Consider the following 15,669-nt stretch of genomic DNA (forward strand, 5'->3'; position numbering starts at 1 on the left):
ATTCCATATGATTCAAGATCTTTTTTTTTTTAAGATTTTATTTATTTATTTGACAGGCAGAAATCACAAGTAGGCAGAGAGGCAGTCAGAGAAAGAGGAGGAAGCAGCCCGATGTGGGGCTCGATCCCAGGACCCTGGCATCTTGACCTGAGCCGAAGGCAGAGGCTTCAACCCACTGAGCCACCCAGCCGCCCCTATGATTCAACAACTTAACACAAAAAAATAAATCACACAAGCATGTAAGAAGACATGCAAGACACAAAACCTATAAGCTATAAAGAAAAACTACGTAAAAATTTGACAATGCAGAGAACAGTACAAAATTACCCATAACAACTTCTTAAAGGTGATAGCAATAGCAATAACCAAACAAAACTGAAAAAATTTGTCAGCATACCTGTAAAAAGTGTGCCAGGACCATGTTCATATACATGTCTTCTTCCTCTCTACCACTGCCCATAAAACAGAGGTGCTCCCCACCAGCAATGGAGCCGGACTCGATGGACTGCTTCTGTGCTTCCAGCAAAGATTTTACCGACTGTGCAAACTCAGATGGATTCTGGAGCATCTAGACAATTTTTTAAAAACTAAAAATGTGGCAAAACGGTATTGGACAAACATTTCCAAATTTGAAATATTCTTCCAGGAAAAAAAAAATTTTAAATAGCTACCAGAAAAACAAAGGAATAAAGGCTCTTATAAATAAAAATGCTGGGATAAGAGAAAAGAAATGTATATAAAGGTACCTATAATACACTAGAACAAAAGTTGAAGATTCACAGAAAGACTAAACATGCAAAGAAAATATTCTAAGAAAAAATGGTTTTGTTGTTTCTTAAACAAGCTATGGTGTCATTAGGTATGATAACAAGAAAAGTTTAACAGTGAGTGGAAGGGTCCATAACTAAAAACAATACATTAAAATAAGATATATTTTTTAGTTTCCACTTATATGGCGAATGATGTATTTCTTAGAAGATAGTCAGAAATAGAAACCATTTTTATTAGCTACTCTAAGTTCTAGAGACAAGAGGATGAAAAATATTAATCTCTTTTCCTCAAGGAAATAAATGTAACAATAACCATAAAAATCTGTTAAAACTCTTATAATAGGGCTATATAAAAAGCACAGTGAAAATCCAACAGAAAAATGGACAAACCAAAGAAAAGCAATTTGTAAAGCAAAATACAAATAAACAGTACACTTATAAAAAGATGCTCAACATCACTTATAATTACCACTGTTTTTTACGTGCCATTCTTGTAAAGTAAAATATAATTGGTAATGTTCTATAATACAACAGCATGGAACATTCTCACCTACAGCTGTAAAGTGTAAGCTGGTTCAGTCTCTTAAAAGGATGATAAAGCATTAATATTTTACTACACCCTTCAAACCAATGGTTCTACTTTTGGAAGCCTATTTTACAGAAATATTTGCACACATATATGTTCACAAAACATATATAAGTATCTAACTACAGCATTGTTTACTACAAGAAAACTGAAAATAACCCAAATACATATCGACTGGGCAATAAATGACGGTATATTTGTACCGTGGTTCACTATACAGTCATTGCCTGTCTGGCTCAGTCATTGTGTGTAACTCGATCGTGCGGTCGTGAGTTTGAGCCCCATGTTGGGCATAGAGCTTACTTTAAAATGTGGGGATATTAAAAGAACTTACTTAAATGGAAAGATCTCTAAGAAATAGTCTGCTGAAAAAGCAAGTGAACTGTTAAGTGAAACATCAAATGAAAAAAATGTAAACAAGAAATATATAAATACATATTAAAAGGCCTGGAAGATTAAACAAGCCAGTAATAATTAACTCTAGAGATATTCTTTTGAGTTTTTGAAGAAAAAAATAGAATATTCATGCATCACTTGAGCAAAATTTTAAAAAAAGCATAAATGAAGGACCATCTAACTCCTCCTAGACAAATCAAGGATGAGAAAGGCTCAGGGTTCACTTTCAGGATGCAAACCAAGCTTGATCACCTTCCTTACTTAAAGCACTCAAACCCATCATTGTCACCTTTTTCAGATGAGATGGGAAGAAGGGCAAAACACACAGTTAGCAAAAAGGGTTACACCTCTTTCGGTCTTCTCCATCCCTGCGGCTCTTATAACCCAGAACGGTTTAAGTGATGTCTATCTCTCTCTTAAGTATTTCTGACAATATTTAATATTTATTTCATCTACTCTTTTAATTAAAGTGACCCTTGAAAAGCAATTTTAACAAGTGAGCACTGATAGGCCAGATACTACTCATTAAATATTAGTTTATTATATGTGTAAATATTCATAATGAGAAAAAGGCTTATAATAAAAAGTTTTAAAACAATAACCCAATTATAGTAAGAGCTTATATTTATAGAGTACTTACTAGATGCAAGGCGCTATGCTAAGTGCTACATCAGACGACTCACAGTAAGAAGTTCAGAATTTACTGACATAACAATGGTAGGCAACAGCAAGCCACAGTTAACTGCTTGCATCTACCCTTTCTCATACCCAGAGTGACCTGGTAAAAAGGAAACCTGAAAACAATACTTTTGTTATAAAGGCAGAGACCCCTCTTCAAGCAGAAAGAAAATGTCCCCAATCTGGCACATGTATATTTATTCATGAACTAAAGAATAAAAAACCTATTTATTCTCTTACTCCATAAAAAATTTTAACTAGCATTTATACTAACCAGATCTGAATCTAAGTGGAAAGCAGTTGATAAGTGCCCAGCATTATACTGTTCTGCAGGACGGCAATCCACGACAAAGAACCGGACTCCTTCCTAGGAGGAAAACGACATTTGACATACTGAAATTTACCATGAGGGTCACATTTTACACAATATAATGTTACAATTAGCCAAAGGAGAGGAAACAGGTTTAAAAAAAGAAAAAAACAAACAGATCTCACAGAATTAGGACCCAGTTAGAAGCGATGCAACAGAATAACCTCAAGATCTTAAATGACTATATTCATTTTCAACAGTTAAAACACTTTATATATACTGTTCTTGACTTGGAAGTCTTAAAATATGTAGCAGAAGAATGTCAGTTTGAGCTATAAAACTGTATCAGAATTTAACATTTTAATGTGTATCATGTTACATATATATTTAAAAACTACATAGTTATAAACAAAGATCTAGATACAATTACTATTTCTGCAAATAAATCCACAAGTTGGCAGCAATTCAATTCATGTAAGAACTAAACATCTTGGGGATGAGAGGAAGTTCTGCAATGCTGCAATGCCAGTATGACCTGAAGAAACTCACAGAAGGATCTTTAAACTGGATTATAGGTTTTCATTTGTTTTTAATACTAGTTCTAATACGAGGTACCTGGATGGCTCAGTCAGTTAAGCGTCTGCCTTTGGCTCAGGTCATGATTTTGGGGTCCTGGAATTGGGCCCCACATCAGGCTCCCTGCTCAGCAGGGAATCTGCTTCTCCCTCTGTCCCTTCCCCACTCGTACTCACTCACTCTCTCTCTCAAATAAATATAACCTTTAAAAACAAAAATACTAGTTTTAATAGGAAAAACATGTAAATGTTTGTTTTTAAAAAGATGTATTATAAAATGCCTGCCCTTCCATGTCCCTTCTTCCTCCCTCCATCTCAAAAATACACAAAAACAGCCCATGGTTAACTGTTGCACTACTAGTAATAAAGAACATATACTGAAAAAACTGGCTCATGAGATTTTTATGAAGATAGTAGCAGACAGAAAATTATGGTATATTCTCAATTTTCCTTTGTTATATGCTCTATGGCATTAGACCACCTAGTTCAATTAGCTGTATAATTACAAGAATTTAACCATTATATGCTAAATTCACCTTTTTAAGTACTTTATACAGTACTCAGCTGCTTTGTTAAAATACGAAAAAAGATTTGGCAATTTACAATTGCCAAAGAGTAATTGCCCAGAATCGTAACTGACAACTAAAATAACACACAAGCCGGCAGTTTTAAAATGAGCACACAGATTAAACACATTCATCATTCAAAAAAGCAAAACAGCTACATGGTTTCAGTAAATTATTTTTGTGGGAAGCCACAAACAGGGTGAAAATGCTGGTTCCTTGCATTTAAAAGGGGCATTCCTCTGACAAACTATGGGTTTTATTTACCCCTTGAAGCTGATTTGCTTGAAGGATCTCTGACACGGAGATGGCCAGACAAAGAGCCTGACTCAGATCTGCATCATCATCCTTAATTCCCAACAGAGTACTACCAAATAGATGGTGATTATCCTGTTTGAAGAGAAATGTTTAAAATATCACAAAGAAAAACAAAATTAATCTTTCTTCCAAAAAATATTCTTAATAAACCATAATGAAAGGTAAAATAAATACGTTTAGCACTCCTGAGTCATGTGACTTTTAAAACTTAGCATTGTATCATCTCAAATATTGATGCAAAGGCTACAAGGCTATATACAAAGTCCCTGTCACAGTTCACACAAAATAAAAGACTATGAAAAAATAAAACATTCTACACAGCTATTTTCTATAATATGAACTCTAAACACTGAATTTTTTAAAAAATGGTTATGACTTTCCATACTTTAACATAATAAAAGGCAAAAATTATATAATACACTAATCTACAGCCTGATTTAACTAGCAATTGCGAGTGTATATTATTTATTATATCTGAAGAATAAAAGCTGTTCCTCTTAAGTCTGAAAAGGAGTAAGACTTCTTTTTCATCCAGCATCCTAACCACTACCCTATCATCTGACTTGTCTGACATTGTTAGGAATGAGGTGGTCTACATAAGGCAATTATTAAAACAGCTGAAATTATCCCTAGAAATGAACCTCTTTTTTAATTAGTTTCAGGGGAAATGTTTTTAAAAGATTTCTCTTGTCTGCTTTCTGAAACATTACACTGAACATAATTTAACCTCATCTTGATGTTTCAGTGACATGACCACCAACTAGTAATCATTATCACTGAATGCCTTAAAAAAATAAATAAAAGACAATAATGCTCTCATAGGCACCTGAAGTAAAACAAACCCATTTACTTTATAAATGGTACTTCTTGGAGTTTTACTTTCTAGGAACTCACACCATCATGTTTCTAAACTGGGTGTCCCGTCACTTTAAAGCACTTGAGAAAGGTTCTAAGTCTCTATGCAGCTAAGTTACCCCTTTTGTTCACGAGACAGCTCTGCATCATTAAAACTGCACAAAGCTGAACTCCAGATAAAGGAGACATAAATATACATCCTCCATCAGATTTTGGAAATTTTTTAAGTCAAGAAAGCACTAATAAGAACTACCTCAATTTTCTCATGATCAAAAATAATAATCAAAGAAAAAATTAAATAATTGCTAGCATATTGTTATACTATCTTTCTAAATTTTTCTGTTCCTCTAGTAGGAAGAGTATTTACAGTGAAAAATCACATAAAACTGCAATACATAAAAAGAAAGAAAAGAGTGACAAGCTAGAGGATTTTAACTGAAGTGGACACAACACAAACAATAAAACAATGTACTAAGTATGAAATACTGAAGCTGGTAATTTCATTTTCTACCTTCCTAAAAGACGCTGGTGTTTTACTGCAATAATACTGAGCCAGAGAGAAAAGATCTTCTATATCTTCTAGATTCAAACTGGATGGAGTGTTTTCCAAGAACTCTGAAAAACGATTATAGATATGAGAATATTTAAAACATTGTGATTACTACAATCATGAACATTATTTACATATCAAAGCTAGAGTATTTTCAACATAATAAAAACTACATAAATGGAATCTTAACAGTGATGCCTTTAAAACTGTTTGAGGAGAACCAGAGTTCCCAAAAGAGCTAAACTGTTAATGCAATTCTGCTGTTAATGAAAGATAGGTTCAAGTAATCAAATCAAATTCATTAGCCTGGATGGCAGTATTGTTATTTAACACATACTAAGTGCCACAGCCCCTGGAAATAAAAAAGGACTAAGAAATAGTTCCTGACTAAGGAACTCTGTCTTGTGTAATAATAAATTGTTATAATGTAGGAAGATAAACACTGTAATACAAATAGTACAAAGTGGCAGCAACATAGAGAGGAAGTAACTTAATCTGTGTGAGTGCTAGAATAGGGAGAACCAAAAAGAATCAAATTTCCACAATGGAAATAATTGTGAAATCTGAGTACTCAAAGGTAAATTAAGAAAGAAAGAGGGGAAGAAGGGAAAGAGAGGAGGGCATCTGAAAATGAACAATGAAACCAAAATACCAGTATATGAAAGGGAACTGAAAGAGTGAAAAAACATGGAAGAAATGAAAGAGGATGGCAAAATCGAAGGAAAATAGTCCTTAAGGTTTGCACCTACAGTGTGTATGAGTTGAATGAAACCTCAGAGTTCTGTAGACTAATCTTTTAAAGATGAACCTGAGTTTTAGAAAATAAAGTGATTTGAAATATTTTCTCTACAGTAAGTGATGCTTACGGATAACTTCTTCTTTGCTGTCTGACTCCTGTGCTAAAATAACTTCTCTGTAAAAGAAAAACAAATGAATTTGAGTTAAATATTAACAGAGCACCTTGAGAATACAAAGGAGAAAAATCTAAGCAACAGCATACTTACTTTGCATTAACAAGGATTATTAACATTAAGAAATAAATAAAAAATGGATCTGCTTGTTGTAGATATCCATCCCATATTGCCTGAGTGACTTCAATGGAACAGTAACATGCAAAAAGGCTTCCAAGCTGTAATCAGGAAATGAAATGAGACATAAACCACTGGAAATGACCTGTTCTTTTCAAAGTATGAAAGCATATGTGTAAGTAACATTATATCAAATTATCTGCACCTGAGACATAATGTGTAGCTTAATTTTACTGTATATAATGCAAAGATAGAATATGTGGATTCAAGGCACAATGAAGCCACTTACTAGCTGTGTGAATTAAGGCACTTTACTTAACCTCTAAAACTTCCATTTCTACTTCTTTTAAAAAAAAAAAAGGACTACTGCTACCTTTCTTCTACCATTGTTGGGAAGAGAGAGATAATTAACCTAGAGTAACTAAAGTAACTAGGACCTATCTGCCATAGCATAATAACTAACATAACTAGAACTATAAGAGTAACTAGCACAATTATTACTATACTTAACTTATAAGGTAACTGTAAGGATCAAACATGGTTTTAAGAACACAGAGAAAAGTTTTAATAACAATATAATGGTGAATTGCTGCCAAAGCTTACTTGTCCATCATTTGAAATAGGTGAGACAAATTTGTATCAATGTTTCAGGAGCTCTCTGGTTTTCTATTTCAAATAAAAGAGTTGTTTAAGTTTCTCTAAAGCCTGTGTTTTAAATTGCATAAACTCAGTGATATTTTTAAAGTTCGATTTTCATTACATACAGAAACAGTTCCATCTAGAGGTTTAAATTCAAAACATTTTTAATGGCTAATGGGAACATAAACATTAGTGCATATTTCAGTAATAACCTACTGTCACATATCCTTTATTAGCTATCACTTATTTTATTTTATTTTTTTTATTTTTTATTTATTTTTTATTTTTTAAAAGATTTTTATTTTTTTATTTGATAGACAGAGAGAGATCACAAGTAGACAGAGAGGCAGGCAGAGAGAGAGAGGGGGAAGCAGGCTCCCCGCTGAGCAGAGAGCCCGATGTGGGGCTCGATCCCAGGACCCTGAGATCATGACCTGAGCTGAAGGCAGAGGCTTAAACCACTGAGCCACCCAGGCGCCCCGCTATCACTTATTTTAAATAGTCTCATAACGGGTCTTCAAAGTTGCTATTTTTATCCCCAGTTTATAGGTGAAGAAATAGACTGGTATTAAATAACCTTCCCAAGCTCATGGAGGTGGCAAGTGGTGGTATTTGCACTAGAAAAATGACCTGATATTCCACAGCCAGCTAACTGCCATTATACTTGACCACAAAGTTTTCAAAGTATATAATGATACTAATGTTTTTTGTTCTTTTAAAAATTACTATTATAAATAAGATTACTATTACAAATACCAAAGATATAAATACGAACAGAATCACAGTATATGATTACTGTTAAACTCATGTAGGCAAACTACAGCTGTCCCTGCACTGCTCACAGTTACAGGTTCTCAATGAGATTTAGGAATTAGTTTTGACAGTTTCACCTCATGATTTAAAAAAAAAAAAAAAAGGACTCCGTTCCATAAACATGATACTAGTAACAAAAACAAACTATTTGGTGCACACACTGAAGACAGAACAGCTATTTCAGTACTTCATTAAAAATCTGCTACCAGCTCTGAGGACTAATTTAGAGATCTGACAACAGAAATGGCAGAAGTGACAGGAGAGACCTCTGTTACAGATATCAGAATGCGCAAAAGAAATAGTTTTTTACTTCAACACAAATAAGTACATTGAAAGGCAATACATGTATCTCAGAGAAATCATAATTTTACAGGTATTTTATTATTTTAACTCAAAGCGACAAGACTGGCTAAGAACTAAAGAGTGGGCTGCTGTAGTCTGAGTTTTAATATGCTAGATTGAAACCAGTTAGAATTCTCAAAGTACCATTTTTTTATTTACTTATTATTATTATAATTCCCATTATTATTATTCCCATTTTACAGATAAAGAAATTGAGGCTCAGATGTATTATTATTATTCCCATTTTACAGATAAAGAAATTGAGGCTCAGAGGCTAAGTGTCTTAAATCACACAGTAAGTGGCAGAAAGAAATCCTTTCTGAAGAAAAGTTAGGTTAAGACATGATCAAGGAATATGTTTAATTTTTGAATATACATTCTTCCAGCACCCAATCACTGTTTTAGAAAAATGATCAAGTTAATCTAGAAGAGAGTTTCACAAAGCATAGTCTAAGGAGTCCTAGAAGTCCCCAAGAGTATTTACAGGGGAGTCCATGAGGTCAAAACTATTTTCATAATAATCATAAACTTTAATTGCCTTTTTCATACTCATTCTCTCACAAATAACAATACTTTTCCAGAGGTTACACCAACTGTAGTATCATCCCAGAATGAATAAAGAAGCAGATATGAGAATCTACCTACCTGTGATCTAGCCAGATACTGAGATTCACAAAAATATAAATAATGCCACCATTCTCACTAATTTTCTTTTGGAAAATACAGTTATTTAGCATTAGAAAAACAGGCCATTTATGTTAATATGTAATAGATTTACCACTCTAAATGAATTAATATTTTAAATTTCTTAGTTTTAATTTCTAACCAACATAATCCATATAAACTATGGATCCTCAATAGATATTGAGTATAAGAGGTCCTGACACCAAAAGGTCTGAAAACCACTGACCTAGAATTAAAAAACTTCCCACTGAAAATAAAACAAAGAATAACAGAGCTGAGACGTACTTTATATTTTTATACTGATCATTTGATAATCTTAAGACATTTTCCTTATGATTAGATATCAATTCTTATACACAGCATCAAAAATTTAATCACACAAAGTTTTAAAGTAAACTGATACATATCACATATTTACATATATTCCATGCATATATTTGCACGTATTGCATTCATCTATTCACACTGTATATAGCACATACATATGTAATATATGTGAGATGTATATAAAACAACAAAAGGTTAAACTTCATTTTAAACACTCTGAACACAGTTAAGAGCTAAAAAAGAAATTTTTGAAGTGCCAAAAATTTTACTCCTTTGGTTTAAGTAGCAAAGGTCTGTAATTTAGTACTTTTCTTTCTCCTCCTTGGGAAAAGAAAAAAACCTAACTATAGTTTAATAGAAAGCTATTTTTCATTAAGTGTTCCTACTTTCACTTTATTACCCAGTTGAGTGCATAGGAGTCTGGAGTAATTTTCTTTGTATCAAGAAAAGAACAAAGTTCAGGCTCATGGTACTGGATGAGTAATCGGAAAAGATGAAATGGTCTTCCCTTCAGAGAACAATCCCTAAAAGAGAAGAGAAGCAAGATGTTCAGATTAATGGGTCAGAAATGTCATATTAGTAACCAGTCCTCCTGCAATACCCACCTCCTCCCCTCACCCCCAAAACACCTGACCATCACAGCATTCATAACAAGTCTATCTGATACAATCAGGTTCAGAACACCTAATATACTTGACTTGACAGAAAATTTGTAGAAACAGCAGGTCTACAGCCAACTCAAGGGAGACTCTCTCCAGGTAAGCCCAGGTAGCACTCAAATGGAAGAACTGCGGGGACCACTAAAAAACAGCAGGACCATTTAAGTTATTCTGATAAGTTCTGGATCCCAAAAGGATATCTGTAGAGTTCCAAATTACTCCAGCCCTCTTCTTCCCTACCAAGTAAGAGGAAACTCCTATAAAGGCTTCAGGTTAGCTCCACAGTTAACATACTCAATGTAGGGATGGCCTTTAACAAAGGCAAAAGTGGGAAATGGCCACAGATGAACAAAATACTGGACCAGAGCATTAGAAGTTGTTGAAGTGGCCTGGGTACTAGTGATCATAATGAACTCCAAGAGGTACAAAACACTTAACGGAGCAAGTGTACTACTTCTCTCCTTCTTCCCTTCCTAATGAATCAATAAAAATGTAAGCAACTCAAACTACAGGCCATCTCAATAAAAGTCAGTATTTATTGAGAAAATACCATGTGGCCAGACACTGTAACAGGCATTCTACAAAGTTATCTGATTTTATCCTTACAAAGCAACCCTATGAAATAGTTACAAGTTTTTCCCTCATTTTACAGATGAGAAAACTGAGGCTTAGTTGTGGGTAAGGAGCTTACCCAAGGTCACATAGTTAAGAAGTCAGCTAAGACAACACAGAAACTGCGTTAAACTACCATGCCATACTACTCTTCACTATACATAATTTGGTATCTCAGCAAGTGGCATTTTGGTATGGGTACAGTCTCTAAAAAAAAAAAACCTGAATTGTAAAGAAATTGAAATAAAGTAAATGCCATCATGTGAAAAAGCTAATGAAATGAAGGTCACAATTTTGACATAAAAGCATTCTGATAAAGAATGCTGTCAAATGCTATTTAAGTGGGAATATTGAAAAATAATTTCAATAAAACCAAGATCTTAGAAGAATGCCAGGATTTGGAATGAACTTCTATCTATCATTTTTTGATACTGTAAATGACAGAGAAGTTTTGTTAGAGAAAGCCCTAGGTTATTAATTCAGATGCCCAGAGACAGAACTGAATTCAAACTGGCAAGATTTCCCCCTCCTTTGTCTGAATACTCTCCCCATTCTATAAATGCAAGGCAATTGACTGCTAAGGCAAAACACAGAAACAGTTGTGTAAGGACATAAAAATGTAGAAACAACTGCCAGTTTGTGCCTCTAGCAGGACCTCTCAGGGAGGCAGCCATTGCAACAGCATCTATTCATTTAATAGCTGTGTATTGTTACTGCAAAGCACTGTGCTTGACAGGATTCTACACAAGTTAGACTGAATCTGTAATAAGAAGATATATTACAGTGGAGTTCTTCTAGCAGCATTTTGTGGGGCTGTGTTCTATCCAGGGGCATTAATGCTAACCCTAGCTGGAGTGCTATATTACAGTTGAAACTCAACAGAAAGTAACTGGAGGAACCTAACAAGACAGTGTATTACATGGTTCAATGTAAATCCATCTCCCCCAATATTACTACCTATCACCACCAATATCCCCTAGAGAAAAAGTTGGAACATCATGTCCCTTGCTATCACTAGCTTTGTTACACTGAATGGTGGTAAAATATAAGCTAAAATATAAGCAATTGAGAGACTTAGCATGACTCACAAATATGAATTCCAGGCTCAGCTCTACCATGACTGTAGTAGGCCTGTCTCTTGGCATCTCTGGGACTATTTTCTTACATGAAGGACTATGGCTTCAAGGTAGCCCAGAGGTTCTCTACCCTGCTGTACATTAGAACACCTGGGGAGTTTTTAAAAAAACATGCCTGAGCTCTATTTCGTCTGTTCACAGTTAAAACTTCAAGGACCCACATGTTTTCAAAGTTCTTTGGCTAAACAGACATTTCCCCAAAGAAGATATACAAACTGCCAATAAGCGCATGAAAGGTGCTTAACATCATTGACTATCAGGGCAATGCAAAGCAAAACCATAAAGAGATACCAATTCGCACTCATTAGTTTAGGTACAATAATTTTTTTTACATGTTGACAGGGATGAGGAAAAACTGGGATCTTCATTCACTACTGATTGGAACGTAAAATGATACAGTTGTGGAAAAGGCTGGCAATTCCTCAAAAGGTAAAACATAAAATCACCATATAATTCAGCAATTCCACTTCTCAGTACATACCCTAGAGAAATGAATTATGCGTCCACACAAAATCCTGTACACAAATATTCACAACAGCATATTCATAAGAGCCAAAAAGTAAAAATAATCCAAATGTCCATTCACTGTTGTAAATAAAGTATGTAAATAAACAAAATAACTAAATAAAATGTGGTACATGTGGTAAAATGTGGTATAAATCCACAAAGACAGAAAGATTGGTGGTTGCCTACAGATAAGAGTATTGGAAGAAAATGGAGAGCTGACTACTAAAAGGAATGAGGTTCCTTCCTGGAGTGATGAAAATGTTCTAAAAATGATTGTGGTTAGGGTGGCACAACTCTGTGACTATACTAAAAACCAATGTATTGTACACACTAAATAGATGCATTTTATATGTATGTAATATATTAAACTATTAAAGAAAAAATTCTTCAGTTGATTCTAACAAGCAATCAGGGTGAATAACTGTGTTAGTTAAAGCACAGGAGTTCATCCAAATTTAGGTTCAAATCTTGACTCAAACATATACCAGAAGTGTAATCCTGTGTAGGTCTTTAATCTCTTTCTTTGCCTCAGTTTTTGTAGTTGTAAATCAGGATACCCACCCTTTAGTGGCCATTGTTTAAATGAGAAAACACACAAAGCACTTGCATTTAGTATAATGCATATCACAGAAAGCAATAAAAAATAGTAGTTATTTAACTACCAAGCTCCAGAATGGTAGATCTCTACTTTGGTTACATTTTGCAGTCAGTTGAGAAGCGCTGAGAAAACAATGATGCTTGGGTGCCCTCCTCAGAGATTTGATAATCAGGTACAAAAAACAAGCATCAGGATTTTTCAGAGCCCCTTCAATGATTCCAATGTGCATCCAAGGTTCACTGTGCAGCCAAACCACTGATCAAAAGTTCCTTTTGGCTGTGAATTCCTGACTACCTGAGCCATAGCACTAGGAACTACAAGAATTCTTTCTGGCCTCATGAGTGCAGCCCCTGTATTCCCTCCCCACCCTCCCTACCTGCCCCCCACACCAACACTACTACAACCATCTAAACAACTACAGCCTAAGTGTCACTTGCCCAAGAAGGCCATCTCTGACCTCCAGGGCAAATTAGGTCACTCCTATTAAATATTCCCATAGCATTCTAGAGGCACCTGGGTGGTGGTTAAGTCGGTTAAATGTCCAACTCTTGATTTCGTCTCCTGTCATGTTCTCAGGGTTGTTGAGATCAAGCCCTGTGTCAGGCTCCACGCCCAGTGTGGAGATTCTCTCTCTCCCTCTGCCCCTCCCACTGGAAAAAAAAATTCCCATAGCATTCTATATTTCATCTTCCTAATACTCAGCATACTTCTAATCACTTGTTTAATACCTGCTTATCTAAGATTACATTCTAAGCTGTAATGGCAGCACCTCACTTAAGGAAGCACTCCAAAATTTTTACTTTCCATGTTGCCATTATAATGTTATTTTTATTTTATAAGGAAAGAAATTAAAATAGGGATATTACAAAAAAATTGGCATAAACTCTACAAGCATAAATTCTTAAAATTCATAAATTTTAAAAATGTCTACAACCACAAAAATAAAGTCTAATAACCATTAAGACTCAAAACAACCCTAAAAATTATTTGAACCTCTTTACCACCAAAGTAAATCTTACAACTTTAATTCAAAGCAAACTAGACTTTTATTCATTTTTAAAACTAGGATAACTAAATCACATTTTACCTGGGAATGTACTTATTCATGATAGCATAAAAGCAGTTGTATAAATCACTGCGAGGCAGTTGAAGATGCACCAATGGTTTCAGCAGATGTATCCAGCTAAGAGACGTGCTGTATTTAATGTTACGTGATTTACAGTAAAAGGTAATTACAGATTCAATATCCAAAAGTAATTCTGTTGCCTTCTCTTCTGGCACTGGAAGCTGTTCTAGAAAATAAGTGTCAAAAATAAGTTACGAAGGTCCTGTCAGAGACTCCATTACTGCACATAACACTTGTTTACAAACATACGATACTATCTTAATATACCTAGCGTGTGACAAGGACAAAATAAAACTACATGAAAGTACATGTTTCCTTATATTTATCCAGTATTTACTAGCTATTCAGTATTTACTAACTCAATAATACTTGACCTATGTATATGTTGAACATAAGAATAAATAATCTGAAGTAGAGAGATAAGAAAGATAGGCTTAACCCATATTCCAGGAAAGCAAAAAGGTTTTTTCGAAGCAACAGATTAGCATCTACCCCATAATGGGCAGCTGCCTCTATAACTTTGTCATGGAAGGTCATCCATTCTCTACCACCAAATTCCCTTTCCTTTGCACACACCAGCAATGTTTCTGTTGTGGTTAGTACACCAAAGCCTATCTAATCAAAGCTTAACTAAAATGTGATGAAAAAAGTAACAGAAAGACACCAAAAACTGTAGATAAATTTAAAATATACACTAAATTCATTTACTCATGAAAAAGACCTTGTGGAGTGATTAGAAACCTTTCACCCATGACTTACAATAGCTTTTTCACAGCAGATCATTACCTATGATGTATAGATAAACTTGTGGAATGCAGACCCCTTTAACGTGGAGACTATAGACAATTATACAGATCTTTACACAAACACACAAAAAAACCCAGTTTTAAAACTGTAAAGGTACCTGAAGAACTATTTTTAAAAAACTCTGGAAATTGGACTCTCTTTCTTAAAAATACTAGACATTATTTCATGAGAATTTCAAAAGATGTTCTATTTAGCAGTCCTTCACAAACACAACATACCCCAATTATAACAAGATGATTCTAACAGAGTTACTCCTCTACCTCAAAATAGTATTTTCAAAATTTTCACTGTTTGAAAACAATTATTAAACTTACCAATAAACTCAAGACAATCTTTGTGAATAGCATTCTGTTCTGGCAAGTCTAAAATACCATCCCATGATGCCAAACTATCACCTTTTCCTGCAACATTTAGAGCAATCTGGAAGAAAGATAAAAGCAACTAGCTTCATATGCCATTTTTCATTCTTCGAAAAAATGCTGTAATAATGGAAAGTCCTGAATTTAGAAATAAAAATAATGCATACTTCTAAGATTACAAAGTAATGTATTTATGCTCCAACAAATGCTGATCCTTGATCCCTTAAGTCATACCACAATGAACACACTTATTTTAAGTGTGTGCATTAAATTTTACTACTTCATATCAATCCAATGAATAACCTTTATTTCAAGCAAACATCATCAATGCTATAGATTGAATGTTTGTGTCCCTTGCCCTCAAAATTCATTGTTGAAACCTAATCCCCAATATGATGTTATAAAGAAGTGAGGCCTTAGGGAGGTGATTA

General features: G+C 34.3%; 1 protein-coding gene across 3 annotated transcripts in view; it reads right to left on the bottom strand.

Moving 5' to 3' along the window:
- The window catches only part of TBC1D23 (TBC1 domain family member 23), a 58,893-nt gene that overhangs the window by 20,359 nt on the left and 22,865 nt on the right, over positions 1-15,669 (bottom strand). For 2 of the 3 annotated variants that reach the window (XM_059392090.1, XM_059392091.1), the window contains exons 3-11: positions 15,194-15,299; positions 14,034-14,238; positions 9,835-9,958; positions 6,606-6,730; positions 6,468-6,514; positions 5,563-5,666; positions 4,146-4,268; positions 2,705-2,797; positions 398-568 (exon numbers count right to left, since the gene is read on the bottom strand). In XM_059392090.1, the coding sequence (XP_059248073.1) occupies positions 398-568; positions 2,705-2,797; positions 4,146-4,268; positions 5,563-5,666; positions 6,468-6,514; positions 6,606-6,730; positions 9,835-9,958; positions 14,034-14,238; positions 15,194-15,299 (1,098 nt within the window). The remainder of the gene's footprint in view (positions 1-397; positions 569-2,704; positions 2,798-4,145; positions 4,269-5,562; positions 5,667-6,467; positions 6,515-6,605; positions 6,731-9,834; positions 9,959-14,033; positions 14,239-15,193; positions 15,300-15,669) is intronic. The other variant, XM_059392092.1, reaches the window with a different exon arrangement.

The sequence above is a fragment of the Mustela nigripes genome, chromosome 2 (assembly GCF_022355385.1).
Source record: "Mustela nigripes isolate SB6536 chromosome 2, MUSNIG.SB6536, whole genome shotgun sequence".
In the NCBI taxonomy this organism is placed as follows: Eukaryota; Metazoa; Chordata; class Mammalia; order Carnivora; family Mustelidae; genus Mustela; species Mustela nigripes.